At 43.2% G+C, this 20,740-nt stretch overlaps 5 protein-coding genes across 5 annotated transcripts; all 5 read left to right on the forward strand.

Annotated features, from left to right (window-relative positions):
- The first annotated feature begins 747 nt into the window (after nt 1-747).
- Nucleotides 748-3,182, forward strand: LOC139207646 (protocadherin gamma-A11-like). The gene has a single exon (XM_070837382.1). It carries the CDS (start codon nt 771-773, stop codon nt 3,180-3,182), a length of 2,412 nt encoding a protein of 803 aa, XP_070693483.1. The 5' UTR covers nt 748-770.
- A 1,581-nt stretch (nt 3,183-4,763) lies between these two features.
- LOC139207647 (protocadherin gamma-A12-like) lies at nt 4,764-7,377 on the forward strand. The gene is made up of 2 exons (XM_070837383.1): nt 4,764-7,154; nt 7,363-7,377. The coding sequence occupies exons 1-2, from the start codon at nt 4,764-4,766 to the stop codon at nt 7,375-7,377; spliced, it is 2,406 nt and encodes an 801-aa protein (XP_070693484.1).
- Nucleotides 7,378-9,183: 1,806 nt separating this feature from the next.
- LOC139207651 (protocadherin beta-15-like) lies at nt 9,184-11,610 on the forward strand. The gene has a single exon (XM_070837385.1). The coding sequence runs from the start codon at nt 9,184-9,186 to the stop codon at nt 11,608-11,610; it is 2,427 nt and encodes an 808-aa protein (XP_070693486.1).
- Nucleotides 11,611-13,191: 1,581 nt separating this feature from the next.
- Nucleotides 13,192-16,430, forward strand: LOC139207652 (protocadherin beta-15-like). The gene is made up of 2 exons (XM_070837386.1): nt 13,192-15,617; nt 16,412-16,430. The coding sequence occupies exons 1-2, from the start codon at nt 13,192-13,194 to the stop codon at nt 16,428-16,430; spliced, it is 2,445 nt and encodes an 814-aa protein (XP_070693487.1).
- Nucleotides 16,431-18,081: 1,651 nt separating this feature from the next.
- Nucleotides 18,082-20,487, forward strand: LOC139207653 (protocadherin gamma-A11-like). Its single transcript, XM_070837388.1, has one exon. The coding sequence runs from the start codon at nt 18,082-18,084 to the stop codon at nt 20,485-20,487; it is 2,406 nt and encodes an 801-aa protein (XP_070693489.1).
- Nucleotides 20,488-20,740: the final 253 nt, after the last annotated feature.

Raw genomic sequence — 20,740 nt, forward strand, 5'->3', positions numbered from 1 at the left:
CTGTAGGCAGCGACTTTTATAGATGTGTTTTTCTCCCCAGTCATGCTGTCTGAATTACTCTAAATAAGAAATATTTGAAAAACACAATTTAATATATTTTTAATGAAGACACTGGGTTGTTGTTGGTTACATGATTGGTTGAGCTCATTATCTTAATCTGGGCGCACAACCACAGTTTTATGTTACAATATGTTCTTAGACTTCTTGGTGTATTACAATCAGAGTGTTGAACAAAATTGTAAATGTTAAAATGTTGTACTGGACATTTCGCCGGCCCTTATCTTCAGAGGCTCAGACATTATTTGTTTGTCTACAGCCTACTTCCCGTTTATAGTAAACTTGAGACAACATGTTTTAAACTAAATCTCAGTCAGGGCAGCTGTATTAGGCTGAACAACAGTTGCGTTTATTGACCGAGTCACAGTAAATTGATCGAATGATGAAAATAAAACATTTACCACATGCATCTATGAATTATGTGTAAATATTGTCTTCATGGGACTTTAGGCTTGGTTAGAATATTTTATTACATACCAGTGTGCTCATGGTGTCGCTGTTGGCTGACAGAAAACAGTCGCTCACCTCCCCACCCACTACTACCACACAGATATCAGCTGCAGATTTTCCAGAGAAACTGCTATATTTCCGAGCACATTTGATCGTGTAAAATACTGTGAAGCGTTGGATTACTGATTGCTCTTGGGAAGTTTGTATGTTTTCGGACTGGAAAGTATAAATTGGCCAGGCTGAGGTCGCCTTTTTGTGTCGGGATGGCAGACAAAGGATTTTCAGGGCTTCGTCGGATCTTGTTCTTTGCTTCCTTCATTGTAACGCTGCACCTCGTTAATGGAGACCTGAGTTATTCTGTTCCAGAAGAGATGAAACGTGAGTCTGTTATTGGAAATATCGCCAAAGATCTCGGTCTTGATCTGAGGACCTTATCTTCCCGAAAGGCCCGTATTGATTTTGAGGGAACCCGTAAGCGGTACTGTGACATTAATCTGAATACCGGAGATTTGATCACATCGGAGAGAACTGACAGAGAAAGCATCTGTGGCAAGAAACCCTCGTGTGTTTTAAAAGTAGATCTGGTGTTAGAAAATCCTCTGGAGCTTCATCGACTAAGTCTTCATGTTCAAGATGTTAACGACAACTCACCAAAATTCAGAGAAAATTTGATTGAAATGGAAATAAGTGAGTCAGCAGACAAGGGCAACCGCTTCTCTATGGAGGAGGCCCATGACGCAGATATAGGTCAAAATGGTGTTCAGAGGTACAACCTACAGAAGAACGACAACTTTATTCTAGCTGTTGACAGCAACAAGGTTGAACTCGTCCTGGAGAACACCCTGGATCGAGAGAAAGACAAAGAAATGAATTTGCTCCTCACAGCTTTAGATGGAGGCTCTCCTCAGAGATCAGGTACTGTAGTCATACACGTCACTGTACTGGATGCTAATGATAACACCCCAGTGTTCAGCCAGGCCGTTTATAAAGCCAGTCTGCCTGAAAACTCTCCTTTAGACACTGTTGTGGTCACAGTGAGCGCTACTGATGCAGATGAGGGAGTCAATGGAGATGTGACGTATGACTTTGGACACGTATCTGATGACGATGTAAATATTTTCTCAATTGATCCTAAAATTGGAGAAATTAGGGTAACTGGTGTGATTGATTTTGAAGAAAGAAGTTCTTTTGAAATGAGAGTAAAAGCTAAAGATGGTTTAGGACTGACTTCCTACGCTAAAGTCATCATAGACATTACTGATGTCAATGACAACGCCCCAGTGATATATCTGAAGTCTGTGACTAACCCCATACCTGAGAACGTGTCACCTGGTACAGAGGTGGGCATCATTAACGTGCAGGACAGAGACTCTGAGAGTAACAGACAGGTCCGCTGCTCCATTCAGCAAAACGTCCCTTTTAAGATGGTTCCTTCCATTAAAAACTATTATTCTCTGGTGACCACAGGACAACTGGACCGTGAACTAGTGTCTGATTACAACATTACAATCAGCGCCACTGACGAGGGCTCTCCACCTCTGTCCTCCTCTAAAAGTGTCCAGTTATCTGTAGCAGACATCAACGACAACCCGCCTGTGTTTGAGGAACAGTCGTACAGCGCATATGTGAGTGAAAACAACAAAGCTGGCTCCACTTTATGTTCCGTTGCTGCTCGAGACCCCGACTGGAGACAAAACGGCACAGTGATTTATTCTCTGTTAGCCGGTGAGGTGCAGGGCGCCCCGGTGTCCTCCTATGTGTCTGTTAACGGAGACACGGGGGTGATCCACGCTGTGAGGTCGTTTGATTACGAACAGTTGAGGAGTTTTAAAGTTCAGGTGATGGCCAGAGACAACGGTTCTCCTCCGCTGAGCAGCAACGTGACCGTCAGCGTCTTCATATCGGACGTGAATGACAACTCTCCTCAGATCCTGTACCCCACCCCGGAGGGCAACTCCTTCATGACCGAGCTGGTCCCCAAAGCTGCACACGGAGGCTCTCTGGTGTCCAAAGTGATCGCGGTGGACGCGGACTCCGGACAGAACGCCTGGCTGTCCTATCATATAGTGAAATCCACTGATCCGGGACTTTTCACCATTGGTGTCCACAGCGGAGAGATCAGGACACAGCGGGACATTTCTGAGTCTGACAGCATGAAACAGAACCTGATTGTGGCAGTGAAAGATAACGGACAGCCCTCTCTGTCTGCCACCTGCTCCATGTATCTCCTTATTTCTGATAACTTGGCTGAGGTGCCGGAGCTGAAGGACATTTCTTATGATGAGAAGAACTCCAAGCTGACCTCATACCTGATTATCGCTCTGGTGTCCGTGTCCACGTTTTTTCTGACCTTCATCATCATCATCCTGGGTGTGAGGTTTTGTCGCAGGAGAAAGCCCAGACTGTTGTTTGATGGAGCAGTAGCCATCCCCAGCGCTTATCTCCCTCCTAATTACGCAGATGTTGACGGCACAGGAACTTTACGCAGCGCTTACAATTATGACGCCTACCTGACAACAGGGTCAAGAACCAGTGACTTTAAGTTCGTGTCATCTTACAATGACAACACGCTGCCTGCTGACCAGACTCTGAGGAAAAGTCCCACTGACTTTGCTGAGGTGTTTGGTCAACAAGATGAATCTCCAGAGGTAGGCCACGTACACGTTTGTATTTAACATTTAACGTAGGTTATGATATTCCAGTAATATCGCACTGAACTTCAAGTTGTCTTGCATATACACATCAGTTTGCATTGGCTAATTTGATCCACGAGCAGTCATATCCCTTTTTGTGCAATTTTCTTTAATACCATAATCCCCCTTATTTATGATGATAAAAGAGTGACAAGCGCTTCACTATGTCGTGTTTTTTTTAATTCATTTCTCTAATAACATATCGTCTGACTTTAGTTTTGTTCGGCTGTGACACTTTTACCTCAATAGTTGATTAAGATTTGATACAGCGTCTTTCACAATTTCTGTCTCGTCTGCTGTAGAAAAGATGGGACATTACCGCCCAGCCACTCAGTAGGCATTCATTTAAAAGACGTCTGTATGTCTCGGCTCTTGTTTTTTCACATATCAATGACTACATTTTAGCTTGTAAGTAGGTTCCACTACGCACTGATGTATATTTTCGTATAGTCTGTCTGAACAATAGTTACACTGATATATTAGATATCTATAAGCAATTCTACCTTTTAACCAAATTCAGACCGTTTTTTTCTATGAAGGGAGACGTTCTTTCTCCTGCATAGAAACGAATCTGTAGCAGCCATCTGCCCATTGCGTTTATCAACCTGCTTTTTGGCATAATGTTATGTGTTCCTTTCATCCCATTAAACGTTTAAAGTATCAGTAATCAAAGTTAGAATTTCTATGTACTTGTCAGAATCACAGGCTGACCCAATGTGTGCTCCAGCACAAAAAAAATGTTGAATCAGACATTTAATGCACGATAAACACCTGCAGTCAGTATGATGCTGGTCGTCAGGTTTGATCATGTTCTAGATTTTTATTAATGGCTGATTTACTCAGCATTTTATTCAATAAATGACACTGAGCCTGCCCTTCTGGCCCTCAGACGTTGCTTATGCCTGATAGGTTTCATTGTATAAGTGTCTGTTAACCACCTAATGCTTCACAGAGAAAATAGAGTGGCGCCGTAGTCTGAATTGAGTAAATGTAAAAAGAAGGTGCACGTGTTATGTGGACCCAATTATGTTTAAAATTGGAACACGTTTTTGCCAATTTCAATTTGCAGAAGTTGTAATGCATCCATAATCACATGGAATTTATGACCAGGATTATTGTTCTTGTGTTCTTATTTGATAGCCTCAAATGCTGAAGGAGAGAAATGTTTGGATCGACTCCTCAGCGTTCAAACGCTGTCCGTGGTGCTGAAGTCTGTTTTTTCTATGTGAGCGTTTGAAACCAAACCTAAAAACGTGCTCGTAAAACAATTTCACTTTGAGCCTTAACATTGAAGTTACCGTTTCGATCATGACAGCAGCTATAGTACTTTAATGCTGGGCTAGAAGTGGTTCATTTGTAATAATTCAAACAAGCTCACGGCGTCGCTGCTCACTCACAGATACGTGGAGAGTAATTTCTCCACCCACTGCAAAAGCAGTTTGTAGCATAACAAGCAGAGCTGCCATTGTTGCAGGTTTGGTGTGTCTGAATTTCACCATCTCACTTTAATTTCATCAGCTACAAAGAAAGTCTGCGTATCTGTGTCTTCTTTCGGGACAAACGATGGACCATAAATGGCAATCGTTGGTCAGTTTTGTCTACGGCTTTGCTGTCTTTGTCCACATCACCACCGCAGACCTCAGCTATTCTGTTCCGGAGGAGATGAGACCCGGATCTATTGTTGGAAATGTTGCCAAGGACCTCGGGCTGGAAGTAGGGAAATTGTTCACTCGTAAAGCCCGTATTGATGCTGAGGGAAGCTATCAGCACTACTTCGATATTGATGTAAAAACAGGAAGTTTTGTCGTCAAGGAAAGGATCGACAGGGAGGAGCTGTGTGGGGAGAAGGTTTCGTGTATGCTTAAATTCGAGTTGGTCCTAGAGAGCCCTCTGGAGCTGCACCGCATTGCACTGCTCATCCAGGATGTAAACGACAATTCACCAGTTTTCCCAAAGGATACAATAAAACTGGAAATAAGCGAATCGGCCGACAAAGGAGCTCGATATCGTGTTAACGAAGCACATGATGCTGACATCGGACAAAATACAGTTAAACAATACAGCTTACAAAATAATGAACATTTTATTTTATCTGTTCGAGACGATACTGATGGATCTAGGAACGTCGAGTTGGTGTTAGACAAAGAGCTAGACCGTGAACAAAAACACGATTTAAATTTCGTGCTGATTGCTGTCGATGGTGGCAGTCCACAAAGATCAGGAACCGCCAACATCCATGTGACTGTGTTGGATGCTAATGACAACGCCCCAGTGTTTGACCAAGCCGTTTATAAAGCAAGTCTACCTGAAAACTCTGCCCTTGATACTGTAGTGGTCACAGTAAGTGCAACTGACGCAGACGAGGGAGTCAATGGAGAGGTAACATATGAGTTTAGCCGCATCTCAGACAGGGCTAAAAATGTTTTCTCACTGAACAGTAAAACTGGAGAGATAAGAGTCATAGGACCACTTGATTTCGAGAGTAATTCTCAATATGAAATGCGCATCGATGCCAAAGATGGTTATGGTCTTTCATCTGATTCCAAAGTAGTGATTGATGTCACTGATGTCAATGACAACGCCCCAGTGATATATCTGAAGTCTGTGACTAACCCCATACCTGAGAACGTGTCACCTGGTACAGAGGTGGGCATCATTAACGTGCAGGACAGAGACTCTGAGAGTAACAGACAGGTCCGCTGCTCCATTCAGCAAAACGTCCCTTTTAAGTTGGTTCCTTCCATTAAAAACTATTATTCTCTGGTGACCACAGGACAACTGGACCGTGAACTAGTGTCTGATTACAACATTACAATCAGCGCCACTGACGAGGGCTCTCCACCTCTGTCCTCCTCTAAAAGTGTCCAGTTATCTGTAGCAGACATCAACGACAACCCGCCTGTGTTTGAGGAACAGTCGTACAGCGCATATGTGAGTGAAAACAACAAAGCTGGCTCCACTTTATGTTCCGTTGCTGCTCGAGACCCCGACTGGAGACAAAACGGCACAGTGATTTATTCTCTGTTAGCCGGTGAGGTGCAGGGCGCCCCGGTGTCCTCCTATGTGTCTGTTAACGGAGACACGGGGGTGATCCACGCTGTGAGGTCGTTTGATTACGAACAGTTGAGGAGTTTTAAAGTCCAGGTGATGGCCAGAGACAACGGTTCTCCTCCGCTGAGCAGCAACGTGACCGTCAGCGTCTTCATATCGGACGTGAACGACAACTCTCCTCAGATCCTGTACCCCACCCCGGAGGGCAACTCCTTCATGACCGAGCTGGTCCCCAAAGCTGCACACGGAGGCTCTCTGGTGTCCAAAGTGATCGCGGTGGACGCGGACTCCGGACAGAACGCCTGGCTGTCCTATCATATAGTGAAATCCACTGATCCGGGACTTTTCACCATTGGTGTCCACAGCGGAGAGATCAGGACACAGCGGGACATTTCTGAGTCTGACAGCATGAAACAGAACCTGATTGTGGCAGTGAAAGATAACGGACAGCCCTCTCTGTCTGCCACCTGCTCCATGTATCTCCTTATTTCTGATAACTTGGCTGAGGTGCCGGAGCTGAAGGACATTTCTTATGATGAGAAGAACTCCAAGCTGACCTCATACCTGATTATCGCTCTGGTGTCCGTGTCCACGTTTTTTCTGACCTTCATCATCATCATCCTGGGTGTGAGGTTTTGTCGCAGGAGAAAGCCCAGACTGTTGTTTGATGGAGCAGTAGCCATCCCCAGCGCTTATCTCCCTCCTAATTACGCAGATGTTGACGGCACAGGAACTTTACGCAGCGCTTACAATTATGACGCCTACCTGACAACAGGGTCAAGAACCAGTGACTTTAAATTCGTGTCATCTTACAATGACAACACGCTGCCTGCTGACCAGACTCTGAGGAAAAGTCCCACTGACTTTGCTGAGGTGTTTGGAGATTGTGATGCTTCTCCTGAGGTAGGCATAATTTTATCTCCCGAAGATTAATTTCAAGAAATTTTTACTGTATTGTTTTACACTCAAAGAACAAAACAAACCTGCGTGTTGACAGATGTAAGGAATTTATTCTGAACTTCTAAACTTAGCTTTTGGGTCTGAGTGAAAAAGATATGCAGAGTTTTATGTTTGAATGAACATCAATGCCTTTTATGATTTCTTCATGCAGCATGGCCGATATTAGGAGTTTTGGGTTAAGTCACTTTCCAGATGTCAACTGTGGGTGCATAGTGACAGTAGAAAATGTACTGTTTGGTGTGAGGCTGTACTCTCAGTATGTAAGCCTTGTGGTGATCTCTTAGCCTTTACAGTCTAGAAACACATAACAAAAATACACATTTTATTGTAACTGTAACCCAGACAATAATAAATGAATAAATGGTAATACAATTTGATAATGATAATAAAAAACATTTTAGGTGCAGACAATAATGCGATGTGTCTTTGTTAGTTTTAAAATATGTTTTCAAGTAAAAGTTCCTATTTGCAATTTTGACACAATTGTGTCAACATTGTGAGTATCTGCTTGATTTTTCTGGCCTGATAGGGGAGTGATGTCTATGAGGTCTATACTATGTCAGCACTGTTTTCATTTCGATTGATTCAGACTAACCACGACTTTGAGCCATCAGTGTTTTATCACTACACAGACTTTGCTCAAGTGCTCATCCTTCATTTACAGTGGAACTATGTGGCACCACCTTAGCAATACTGAGACATTTAAAGCATATTCTTGAGAATGTTGCTGGAGGTGGAGTTTAACATTGTTAATATTATGGAGTCATAGTCAACATGAAGGGAACCAGAAAGAGGAAACAGACTGATTAACCAAAGTATCCCTTTGAACTTCTAGCAATATCAAGTGTGTGTCACTAAAATTCAGTTTCCAGCAAAGTAATGAGAGACTTTCGTATAATTATATACAAAGGAAACATCACCAAATAAAATCAACACAGAAGCATACACCATACACGTTTAGAGAGACTGATTCCACCAGTTTACAGAGATCATCAGCCAGCACAGATGCTAAAAATCCAATTGATCCACATGTCAGTCTGCTTCCAGTATGTACTTTTAGTCCAGGAGACACTGCTTATGTCTCCAACCAGGAAACACTAGACGTTTATCACAGCACAGACTGACATTAAAATATCGGATTCCTGTTAATCCAGTATTCAGCGATACCCCCTTTAAAATATTTTTCTAGCTTATTTCTCCATTTTAGCTTCTTGTTGAGTATTTACACTGTAAGGCCCTTAATGCTCACGTTATAATATTGGTTTTGGATATGAGTCATTTAACTTAAGCCCTCAGCATTTCATTTTATCCTTTGACTCTGCTTACTCTACTCTAACATTGCTACTTGTCTTTATCTCTCCCATACTTGGCACATTCACTTTCTCAGGGGAACCCTTGTCTATGAAATTCTTTCCAGACTAGAGTAATATTTTCCCTCTGAAGCAAGAGATGACATGCTTTGGCCATCTTAAACACGATTGATTTGCAGGTGTGCCGCCAATCGGTAAATCAATTACTAAATTTATCTCAGACTTTAAAGAGGGTCTTGGCTTTTCGTTGAACTAATTTCTTATATTGTCTTTGTATAAATGATGTGTTTACTATATTCTCATATCTACTAAATGACTAGTCCTTTTTTGTGGGAGGGCCGGTGCCAAACTAAAATGAAACGCACAAGAAAACATTTACAGTGTAAGCATTTAGTATATAACTTTCACTTGCAGAGATTAAATTGAACTCACAGTGTCGCTGTTCACTAGCAGAGGAAACATGCCAGCCTCCCTTGCTTGTGCTTTGTTTCTCTGGGCTTGATCTTCTGCTTGGTTGTGCTTTGGTCAGTAGTTCGCTTCTAATACACCAATTGCAAGTACTGCTGATGTTTGTTTATGCTTTACCGGACCTTACAGATTTTGGCACGGGAATAAGTTACACCAATCTACGTATTTGAGTTGTTTTCCATTTTTGTCTCGAGATGGCACACAATGGATTTTCACCGATAGGCCTGCTTTACTGCTGTGCTTTCTTTCTTCGGCTGCTTCATATTGGTAATGGAGACGTGAGCTTTTCTGTTCCCGAGGAAATGAAACCTGGATCTGTGATTGGAAATATAGCAAAGGAACTCGGGCTGAACGTTGGGAAATTATCTGCTCGAAAGGCCCGCATTGACAGTGAACGGAACCGTGAACGGTACTGTAACATGAATCTTAACACTGGAGATTTGATTGTTGCTGAAAGAATGGACAGAGAGGCGCTTTGCGGCGAAAAGGCATCTTGTATCCTTAAATTTGAATTAATCTTAGAGGCACCTCTGGAGCTGCACCGCATTTCACTGCAAATAAACGACATCAACGACAATCCACCTGTTTTCAGTAAAGATGAGATAAAGATAGAAATAAATGAACTGGCTGTTAAAGGATCTAGCTTCCGTGTTTTGGAGGCACATGATATGGATATCGGGCTAAACACTGTTCAAAGCTATGCATTACAGACGAACAATTATTTAGTGCTGAAAATTCGATCCAAATCAGATGGCGGTAAATTTGCAGAACTAGTCTTGAATAAGGAATTAGACCGAGAGGAACAACAGGAATTGAGATTATTGCTGACTGCAGTAGATGGAGGCAGTCCTAAAAGAACTGGCACTGCAACTGTGCACGTCACTGTCCTGGATGCTAATGATAACGCTCCAGTTTTTGACCAGACCGTGTATGAAGCCATTCTGCCTGAAAACTCTCCTCTGGATACTGTTGTGGTTACAGTGGTGGCAACTGATGCAGATGAAGGTCTAAATGGTGAGGTTACTTATGAATTAAGTCGTGTATCAGAAACGGGTAGAAAAGTATTTGCTTTAAATCACGACACAGGAGAAATCAAAGTAATAGGGCCTTTGGATTTCGAGAGAGAGACAATATATGAAATGCGCGTAGAAGCCAAAGATGGGTACGGCCTGACCTCAGATTCCAAAGTGATAATCGAAATCACTGATATAAATGACAACGCCCCAGTGATATATCTGAAGTCTGTGACTAACCCCATACCTGAGAACGTGTCACCTGGTACAGAGGTGGGCATCATTAACGTGCAGGACAGAGACTCTGAGAGTAACAGACAGGTCCGCTGCTCCATTCAGCAAAACGTCCCTTTTAAGTTGGTTCCTTCCATTAAAAACTATTATTCTCTGGTGACCACAGGACAACTGGACCGTGAACTAGTGTCTGATTACAACATTACAATCAGTGCCACTGACGAGGGCTCTCCACCTCTGTCCTCCTCTAAAAGTGTCCAGTTATCTGTAGCAGACATCAACGACAACCCGCCTGTGTTTGAGGAACAGTCGTACAGCGCATATGTGAGTGAAAACAACAAAGCTGGCTCCACTTTATGTTCCGTTGCTGCTCGAGACCCCGACTGGAGACAAAACGGCACAGTGATTTATTCTCTGTTAGCCGGTGAGGTGCAGGGCGCCCCGGTGTCCTCCTATGTGTCTGTTAACGGAGACACGGGGGTGATCCACGCTGTGAGGTCGTTTGATTACGAACAGTTGAGGAGTTTTAAAGTCCAGGTGATGGCCAGAGACAACGGTTCTCCTCCGCTGAGCAGCAACGTGACCGTCAGCGTCTTCATATCGGACGTGAATGACAACTCTCCTCAGATCCTGTACCCCACCCCGGAGGGCAACTCCTTCATGACCGAGCTGGTCCCCAAAGCTGCACACGGAGGCTCTCTGGTGTCCAAAGTGATCGCGGTGGACGCGGACTCCGGACAGAACGCCTGGCTGTCCTATCATATAGTGAAATCCACTGATCCGGGACTTTTCACCATTGGTGTCCACAGCGGAGAGATCAGGACACAGCGGGACATTTCTGAGTCTGACAGCATGAAACAGAACCTGATTGTGGCAGTGAAAGATAACGGACAGCCCTCTCTGTCTGCCACCTGCTCCATGTATCTCCTTATTTCTGACAACTTGGCTGAGGTGCCGGAGCTGAAGGACATTTCTTATGATGAGAAGAACTCCAAGCTGACCTCATACCTGATTATCGCTCTGGTGTCCGTGTCCACGTTTTTTCTGACCTTCATCATCATCATCCTGGGTGTGAGGTTTTGTCGCAGGAGAAAGCCCAGACTGTTGTTTGATGGAGCAGTAGCCATCCCCAGCGCTTATCTCCCTCCTAATTACGCAGATGTTGACGGCACAGGAACTTTACGCAGCGCTTACAATTATGACGCCTACCTGACAACAGGGTCAAGAACCAGTGACTTTAAGTTCGTGTCATCTTACAATGACAACACGCTGCCTGCTGACCAGACTCTGAGGAAAAGTCCCACTGACTTTGCTGAGGTGTTTGGTCAACAAGATGAATCTCCAGAGGTAGGCCACGTGCATGTTTGTATTTAACATTTAACGTAGGTTATGATATTCCAGTAATATCGCACTGAACTTCAAGTTGTCTTACATATACACGTCAGTTTGCATTGGCTAATTTGATCCACGAGCAGTCATATCCCTTTTTGTGCAATTTTTTTTAATACCATAATCCCCCTTATTTATGATGATAAAAGAGTGACAAGCGCTTCACTATGTCGTGTTTTTTTATTCATTTCTCTAATAACATATCGTCTGACTTTAGTTTTGTTCGGCTGTGACACTTTTACCTCAATAGTTGATTAAGATTTGATACAGCGTCTTTCACAATTTCTGTCTCGTCTGCTGTAGAAAAGATGGGACATTACCGCCCAGCCACTCAGTAGGCATTCATTTAAAAGACGTCTGTATGTCTCGGCTCTTGTTTTTTCACATATCAATGACTACATTTTAGCTTGTAAGTAGGTTCCACTACGCACTGATGTATATTTTCGTATAGTCTGTCTGAACAATAGTTACACTGATATATTAGATATCTAAAAGCAATTTTACCTTTTAACCAAATTCAGACCGTTTTTTTCTATGAAGGGAGACGTTCTTTCTCCTGCATATAAATGAATCTGTAGCAGCCATCTGCCCATTGCGTTTATCAACCTGCTTTTTGGCATAATGTTATGTGTTCCTTTCATCCCATTAAACGTTTAAAGTATCAGTAATCAAAGTTAGAATTTCTATGTACTTGTCAGAATCACAGGCTGACCCAATGTGTGCTCCAGCACAAAAAAAAAATGTTGAATCAGACATTTAATGCACGATAAACACCTGCAGTCAGTATGATGCTGGTCGTCAGGTTTGATCATGTTCTAGATTTTTATTAATGGCTGATTTACTCAGCATTTTATTCAATAAATGACACTGAGCCTGCCCTTCTGGCCCTCAGACGTTGCTTATGCCTGATAGGTTTCATTGTATAAGTGTCTGTTAACCACCTAATGCTTCACAGAGAAAATAGAGTGGCGCCGTAGTCTGAATTGAGTAAATGTAAAAAGAAGGTGCACGTGTTATGTGGACCCAATTATGTTTAAAATTGGAACACGTTTTTGCCAATTTCAATTTGCAGAAGTTGTAATGCATCCATAATCACATGGAATTTATGACCAGGATTATTGTTCTTGTGTTCTTATTTGATAGCCTCAAATGCTGAAGGAGAGAAATGTTTGGATCGACTCCTCAGCGTTCAAACGCTGTCCGTGGTGCTGAAGTCTGTTTTTTCTATGTGAGTGTTTGAAACCAAACCTAAAAACGTGCTCGTAAAACAATTTCACTTTGAGCCTTAACATTGAAGTTACCGTTTTGATCATGACAGCAGCTATAGTACTTTAATGCTGGGCTAGAAGTGGTTCATTTGTAATAATTCAAACAAGCTCACGGCGTCGCTGCTCACTCACAGATACGTGGAGAGTAATTTCTCCACCCACTGCAAAAGCAGTTTGTAGCATAACAAGCAGAGCTGCCATTGTTGCAGGTTTGGTGTGTCTGAATTTCACCATCTCACTTTAATTTCATCAGCTACAAAGAAAGTCTGCGTATCTGTGTCTTCTTTCGGGACAAACGATGGACCATAAATGGCAATCGTTGGTCAGTTTTGTCTACGGCTTTGCTGTCTTTGTCCACATCACCACCGCAGACCTCAGCTATTCTGTTCCAGAGGAGATGAGACCCGGATCTATTGTTGGAAATGTTGCCAAGGACCTCGGGCTGGAAGTAGGGAAATTGTTCACTCGTAAAGCCCGTATTGATGCTGAGGGAAGCTATCAGCACTACTTCGATATTGATGTAAAAACAGGAAGTTTTGTCGTCAAGGAAAGGATCGACAGGGAGGAGCTGTGTGGGGAGAAGGTTTCGTGTATGCTTAAATTCGAGTTGGTCCTAGAGAGCCCTCTGGAGCTGCACCGCATTGCACTGCTCATCCAGGATGTAAACGACAATTCACCAGTTTTCCCAAAGGATACAATAAAACTGGAAATAAGAGAATCGGCCATCAAAGGAGCTCGATATCGTGTTAACGAAGCACATGATGCTGACATCGGACAAAATACAGTTAAACAATACAGCTTACAAAATAATGAACATTTTATTTTATCTGTTCGAGACGATACTGATGGATCTAGGAACGTCGAGTTGGTGTTAGACAAAGAGCTAGACCGTGAACAAGAACACGATTTAAATTTCGTGCTGATTGCTGTCGATGGTGGCAGTCCACAAAGATCAGGAACCGCCAACATCCATGTGACTGTGTTGGATGCTAATGACAACGCCCCGGTGTTTGACCAAGCCGTTTATAAAGCAAGTCTACCTGAAAACTCTGCCCTTGATACTGTAGTGGTCACAGTAAGTGCTACTGACGCAGACGAGGGAGTCAATGGAGAGGTAACATATGAGTTTAGCCGCATCTCAGACAGGGCTAAAAATGTTTTCTCACTGAACAGTAAAACTGGAGAGATAAGAGTCATAGGACCACTTGATTTCGAGAGTAATTCTCAATATGAAATGCGCATCGATGCCAAAGATGGTTATGGTCTTTCATCTGATTCCAAAGTAGTGATTGATATCACTGATGTAAATGACAACGCCCCAGTGATATATCTGAAGTCTGTGACTAACCCCATACCTGAGAACGTGTCACCTGGTACAGAGGTGGGCATCATTAACGTGCAGGACAGAGACTCTGAGAGTAACAGACAGGTCCGCTGCTCCATTCAGCAAAACGTCCCTTTTAAGTTGGTTCCTTCCATTAAAAACTATTATTCTCTGGTGACCACAGGACAACTGGACCGTGAACTAGTGTCTGATTACAACATTACAATCAGAGCCACTGACGAGGGCTCTCCACCTCTGTCCTCCTCTAAAAGTGTCCAGTTATCTGTAGCAGACATCAACGACAACCCGCCTGTGTTTGAGGAACAGTCGTACAGCGCATATGTGAGTGAAAACAACAAAGCTGGCTCCACTTTATGTTCCGTTGCTGCTCGAGACCCCGACTGGAGACAAAACGGCACAGTGATTTATTCTCTGTTAGCCGGTGAGGTGCAGGGCGCCCCGGTGTCCTCCTATGTGTCTGTTAACGGAGACACGGGGGTGATCCACGCTGTGAGGTCGTTTGATTACGAACAGTTGAGGAGTTTTAAAGTCCAGGTGATGGCCAGAGACAACGGTTCTCCTCCACTGAGCAGCAACGTGACCGTCAGCGTCTTCATATCGGACGTGAATGACAACTCTCCTCAGATCCTGTACCCCACCCCGGAGGGCAACTCCTTCATGACCGAGCTGGTCCCCAAAGCTGCACACGGAGGCTCTCTGGTGTCCAAAGTGATCGCGGTGGACGCGGACTCCGGACAGAACGCCTGGCTGTCCTATCATATAGTGAAATCCACTGATCCGGGACTTTTCACCATTGGTGTCCACAGCGGAGAGATCAGGACACAGCGGGACATTTCTGAGTCTGACAGCATGAAACAGAACCTGATTGTGGCAGTGAAAGATAACGGACAGCCCTCTCTGTCTGCCACCTGCTCCATGTATCTCCTTATTTCTGATAACTTGGCTGAGGTGCCGGAGCTGAAGGACATTTCTTATGATGAGAAGAACTCCAAGCTGACCTCATACCTGATTATCGCTCTGGTGTCCGTGTCCACGTTTTTTCTGACCTTCATCATCATCATCCTGGGTGTGAGGTTTTGTCGCAGGAGAAAGCCCAGACTGTTGTTTGATGGAGCAGTAGCCATCCCCAGCGCTTATCTCCCTCCTAATTACGCAGATGTTGACGGCACAGGAACTTTACGCAGCGCTTACAATTATGACGCCTACCTGACAACAGGGTCAAGAACCAGTGACTTTAAGTTCGTGTCATCTTACAATGACAACACGCTGCCTGCTGACCAGACTCTGAGGAAAAGTCCCACTGACTTTGCTGAGGTGTTTGGAGATCTAGAGCCGTCTGTAGAGGTAGGACCCGTTCAAAGTTCTTCAATTGTGTCAACGTTTGGCATGAACTTACATCGCATTCATAATGGATTGAAGGTTTCGTTTTCTGGTCATGTACTACCGTGTAAATCTTCAAATACCTTTTTGCCCGTTGACATTCAAAATCATGGGATTCCTCACTTTGTTTGTTTTGATGAAGTAGTTTTTTCCTCAACATTTTTTTATTTGTCAACACATCAACGACAATTATTTATAGATCTTATGGCAGAAAGATAAACGTTGAGAATGATCTTTTAAATTAAATAACTGCTTTTAATATCAATCTGTATTCTTTAGTTTTATGATCTTGTAATTCGTTAATTAAATAATGTGGGATAATCTACTCTTGCAATCCTAAACAAAATCATTTGCAACCAAGGATTTGTTTCCACCTGATCCTTGCAAACAGAAAATCAGAGCCACATGGGAAAATGTTTAGTTACGTGAACAATTTAAACAGCAAAGTGTATTCATGAGTATAGCTGTCATAATTATTATTTGTCAGATTGAGCCATTTGCATTAGTCTTTACTTTCTCCACTCACTGTAAAACATTCTTAGAGGTCTTGGCATTTGTCTCGGTTCATCATTATCGAAAAGTGATGGAAACATCTCCTTGATTTTCGTGTCAGCCAAGAAATGTGACTTACAGTTAAGCTTCAAGAGTAATTCAATGATTCCTTTTGTTGAATTGTTTCAACTCACATCATTAGAGTGTAAGTAAATCGGCCACTAGGCTGACACAGCGCTCAGTGAGTTTGTACCATCAGCAATGTGTCAAGCTATCTGTCCATGGTGCTGACTCTTGTCAGGTTTCAGGCACATCCGTGACAGTAGATGTCTTTTTTTTGCCTCACCCATGCTCTCTGGATATCAGTGATGATGAATTAAAATGCATGTAGTGGAAACCTTGGATTGTAGTATTTAACGCTATTCTCTCTTGTCTTTGTCTTAATATGAAATGGTCAGCCACAGTTGAGATATGTCACAGTGACTGAATGTGCAAGTGCAGTAGGCCTACTGAATGTTTCCCTGAACTTCTCTTTCCTGACTCAAACAGTAGGCTTTGTTTATCCATTGCCTACTTTCTGTATATAGCTTCTGTTAGAAAGCTTCAAGGGTAACATTTCAAACTATCTTTCAGCTCAAATGTGCTGGGCTGAGCTACACCTGCATCTCCAAAGCTGAGCCAGTTACAATTAATAGACAAAGTGTGGTTTTATGATAAAGGAAAGATTCACAACACTCATGACCAAGGAGTTGCTTCAACCTGATCTTTGCAAGGAGATAGCCAAGACCTCATGGGAAGATTTGTGGTTACATGAACATTTTTAGCAGCAAATTATGTTCATGAGTAACGCTGTCACATAATTAATGTCTTTCAGATTAAGCCTTTTGCACAGGCTCTCACTAGTCTTTACTTAATCCACTCACTGTAAATCATCCTATTGAGCTTTTAGCATTTGTCTCTGGTCGTCATTTATCAACAAGTGATGGAAATGTAGGTCAGATTTTTGAGTCATCCTAGATACATAGCTTATGGTTTAGTTTCAAGAATAAATGAATGCTTACTTTTATGAAATGGTTTTAACCCACATCAGTAGATTGTAAGAAAATTGCCCAATAGACCAACACAGCATTCAGTGAGTTTGTACCATCAGCTATGTCATATCTCAAGAGGTCTGTCCATGGTGCTGACACACTTGTCAGGTTTCAGGCACAATTGCAACAAGGGATGTCTTTTTTTCTTCTCACCCATGCTGTCTAAATATTACTGATGATGATGATAATTTGAAATATACGTAATGGAAACCTTAGTTTGTAGTAATTTACTGCATTCCCTCTGCTTTTTGTCTTAATATGAAGCGCTCAGACACAGTTTTATTTTACAAAGATATGTTGAAGTGATAGTGAATGTTAAGGTGCAGTTGGCCGACTAAATGTTTTGCTGACCTTCTCCTTTGGAGCATCAAACATTAGTATTTATTTACCCATTGCCTACTTTCTTTGTATATCTAATTTTAGAACGTTTGAGCAAAGGTAGTTACCTTCAAACTGAATCTCATTGAGCTCAAATGTGATTGGCTGAGCAACACCTGCATCTCCGAAGCTGAGCCAGTTACAATAACTAGACAGCGAGTGGTTTAAGAAAAAGGAAAGATTTACCACCTGCGTATTTCATTTGAAAGTGGATCAATATTGTCTTCATGGGACTTTAGGCTTTGTTAGAATATTTTATTACATACCAGTGTGCTCATGGTGTCGCTGTTGGCTGACAGAAAACAGTCGCTCACCTCCCCACCCACTACTACCACACAGATATCAGCTGCAGATTTTCCAGAGAAACTGCTATATTTCCGAGCACATTTGATCGTGTAAAATACTGTGAAGCGTTCGATTACTCATTGCTCTTGGGAAGTTTGTATGTTTTCGGACTGGAAAGTATAAATTGGCCAGGCAGAGGTCGCCTTTTTGTGTCGGGATGGCAGACAAAGGATTTTCAGGGCTTCGTCGGATCTTGTTCTTTGCTTCCTTCATTGTAACGCTGCACCTCGTTAATGGAGACCTGAGTTATTCTGTTCCAGAAGAGATGAAACGTGAGTCTGTTATTGGAAATATCGCCAAAGATCTCGGTCTTGATCTGAGGACCTTATCTTCCCGAAAGGCCCGTATTGATTTTGAGGGAACCCGTAAGCGGTACTGTGACATTAATCTGAATACCGGAGATTTGATCACATCGGAGAGAACTGACAGAGAAAGCATCTGTGGCAAGAAACCCTCGTGTGTTTTAAAAGTAGATCTGGTGTTAGAAAATCCACTGGAGCTTCATCGACTAAGTCTTCATGTTCAAGATGTTAACGACAACTCACCAAAATTCAACGATAATTTGATTGAAATGGAAATAAGTGAGTCAGCTGAAAAAGGTAACCGCTTCTCTATGGAGGAGGCCCATGACGCAGATATAGGTCAAAATGGTGTTCAGAGGTACAACCTACAGAAGAACGACAACTTTATTCTAGCTGTCGACAGCAACAAGGTTGAACTCGTCCTGGAGAACAAACTTGATAGAGAAAAGCAAAAAGAGATCAATTTGCTCCTCACAGCTTTAGATGGAGGCTCTCCTCAGAGATCAGGTACTGTAGTTATACACGTCACTGTACTGGATGCTAATGATAACACCCCAGTGTTCAGCCAGGCCGTTTATAAAGCCAGTCTGCCTGAAAACTCTCCTGCAGACACCATAGTGATTAATGTCAGTGCTAAAGACGCAGATGAGGGAGTGAATGGAGCTGTGACGTATCACTTTGGTCACGTATCTGATGACAACGTAAATGTTTTCTCAATTGATCCTAAAACTGGTGAAATTAGAGTAACTGGTGTGATTGATTTTGAAGAAATTGGTTCTTTTGAAATGAGAGTAAAAGCTAAAGATGGTTTAGGACTGACTTCCTACGCTAAAGTCATCATAGACATTACTGATGTAAATGACAACGCCCCAGTGATATATCTGAAGTCTGTGACTAACCCCATACCTGAGAACGTGTCACCTGGTACAGAGGTGGGCATCATTAACGTGCAGGACAGAGACTCTGAGAGTAACAGACAGGTCCGCTGCTCCATTCAGCAAAACGTCCCTTTTAAGTTGGTTCCTTCCATTAAAAACTATTATTCTCTGGTGACCACAGGACAACTGGACCGTGAACTAGTGTCTGATTACAACATTACAATCAGTGCCACTGACGAGGGCTCTCCACCTCTGTCCTCCTCTAAAAGTGTCCAGTTATCTGTAGCAGACATCAACGACAACCCGCCTGTGTTTGAGGAACAGTCGTACAGCGCATATGTGAGTGAAAACAACAAAGCTGGCTCCACTTTATGTTCCGTTGCTGCTCGAGACCCCGACTGGAGACAAAACGGCACAGTGATTTATTCTCTGTTAGCCGGTGAGGTGCAGGGCGCCCCGGTGTCCTCCTATGTTTCTGTTAACGGAGACACGGGGGTGATCCACGCTGTGAGGTCGTTTGATTACGAACAGTTGAGGAGTTTTAAAGTCCAGGTGATGGCCAGAGACAACGGTTCTCCTCCGCTGAGCAGCAACGTGACCGTCAGCGTCTTCATATCGGACGTGAATGACAACTCTCCTCAGATCCTGTACCCCACCCCGGAGGGCAACTCCTTCATGACCGAGCTGGTCCCCAAAGCTGCACACGGAGGCTCTCTGGTGTCCAAAGTGATCGCGGTGGACGCGGACTCCGGACAGAACGCCTGGCTGTCCTATCATATAGTGAAATCCACTGATCCGGGACTTTTCACCATTGGTGTCCACAGCGGAGAGATCAGGACACAGCGGGACATTTCTGAGTCTGACAACATGAAACAGAACCTGATTGTGGCAGTGAAAGATAACGGACAGCCCTCTCTGTCTGCCACCTGCTCCATGTATCTCCTTATTTCTGATAACTTGGCTGAGGTGCCGGAGCTGAAGGACATTTCTTATGATGAGAAGAACTCCAAGCTGACCTCATACCTGATTATCGCTCTGGTGTCCGTGTCCACGTTTTTTCTGACCTTCATCATCATCATCCTGGGTGTGAGGTTTTGTCGCAGGAGAAAGCCCAGACTGCTGTTTGATGGAGCAGTAGCCATCCCCAGCGCTTATCTCCCTCCTAATTACGCAGATGTTGACGGCACAGGAACTTTACGCAGCGCTTACAATTATGACGCCTACCTGACAACAGGGTCAAGAACCAGTGACTTTAAGTTCGTGTCATCTTACAATGACAACACGCTGCCTGCTGACCAGACTCTGAGGAAAAGTCCTACTGACTTTGCTGAGGTGTTTGGGGAATCACTGGAGCCACTAGAGGTACGCTTCCTATTCAAATAGTATTAGTATATTGACTTGCAACGTCAAATTATGTGTCGTGCTGAATCATTGAGATAAATATTTATGGTATGTTTTTGCTTTCGTGAAAATCACAGCTCAAAAAATAGGCCATTCATTACTAAATATGTAAACAAGAAAAACACGTCATGCTCATTGAGACAATTACATGAAGGTGTCGGATTCGCTAAACTATTTCTGATAAACACCACTAAAGTAATTTTAAAAAAAATTTGAGGAGAATTTAGGTGCATAC

This window comes from Pempheris klunzingeri, chromosome 9 (genome assembly GCF_042242105.1).
Source record: "Pempheris klunzingeri isolate RE-2024b chromosome 9, fPemKlu1.hap1, whole genome shotgun sequence".
Taxonomy (NCBI): domain Eukaryota; kingdom Metazoa; phylum Chordata; class Actinopteri; order Acropomatiformes; family Pempheridae; genus Pempheris; species Pempheris klunzingeri.

What these genes read in the sequence shown, in the direction of transcription:
- LOC139207646 (XM_070837382.1), top strand. Translation starts at nt 771, where the DNA reads ATGGCAGACAAAGGATTTTCAGGGCTTCGTCGGATCTTGTTCTTTGCT.
- LOC139207647 (XM_070837383.1), top strand. Translation starts at nt 4,764, where the DNA reads ATGGACCATAAATGGCAATCGTTGGTCAGTTTTGTCTACGGCTTTGCT.
- LOC139207651 (XM_070837385.1), top strand. Translation starts at nt 9,184, where the DNA reads ATGGCACACAATGGATTTTCACCGATAGGCCTGCTTTACTGCTGTGCT.
- LOC139207652 (XM_070837386.1), top strand. Translation starts at nt 13,192, where the DNA reads ATGGACCATAAATGGCAATCGTTGGTCAGTTTTGTCTACGGCTTTGCT.
- LOC139207653 (XM_070837388.1), top strand. Translation starts at nt 18,082, where the DNA reads ATGGCAGACAAAGGATTTTCAGGGCTTCGTCGGATCTTGTTCTTTGCT.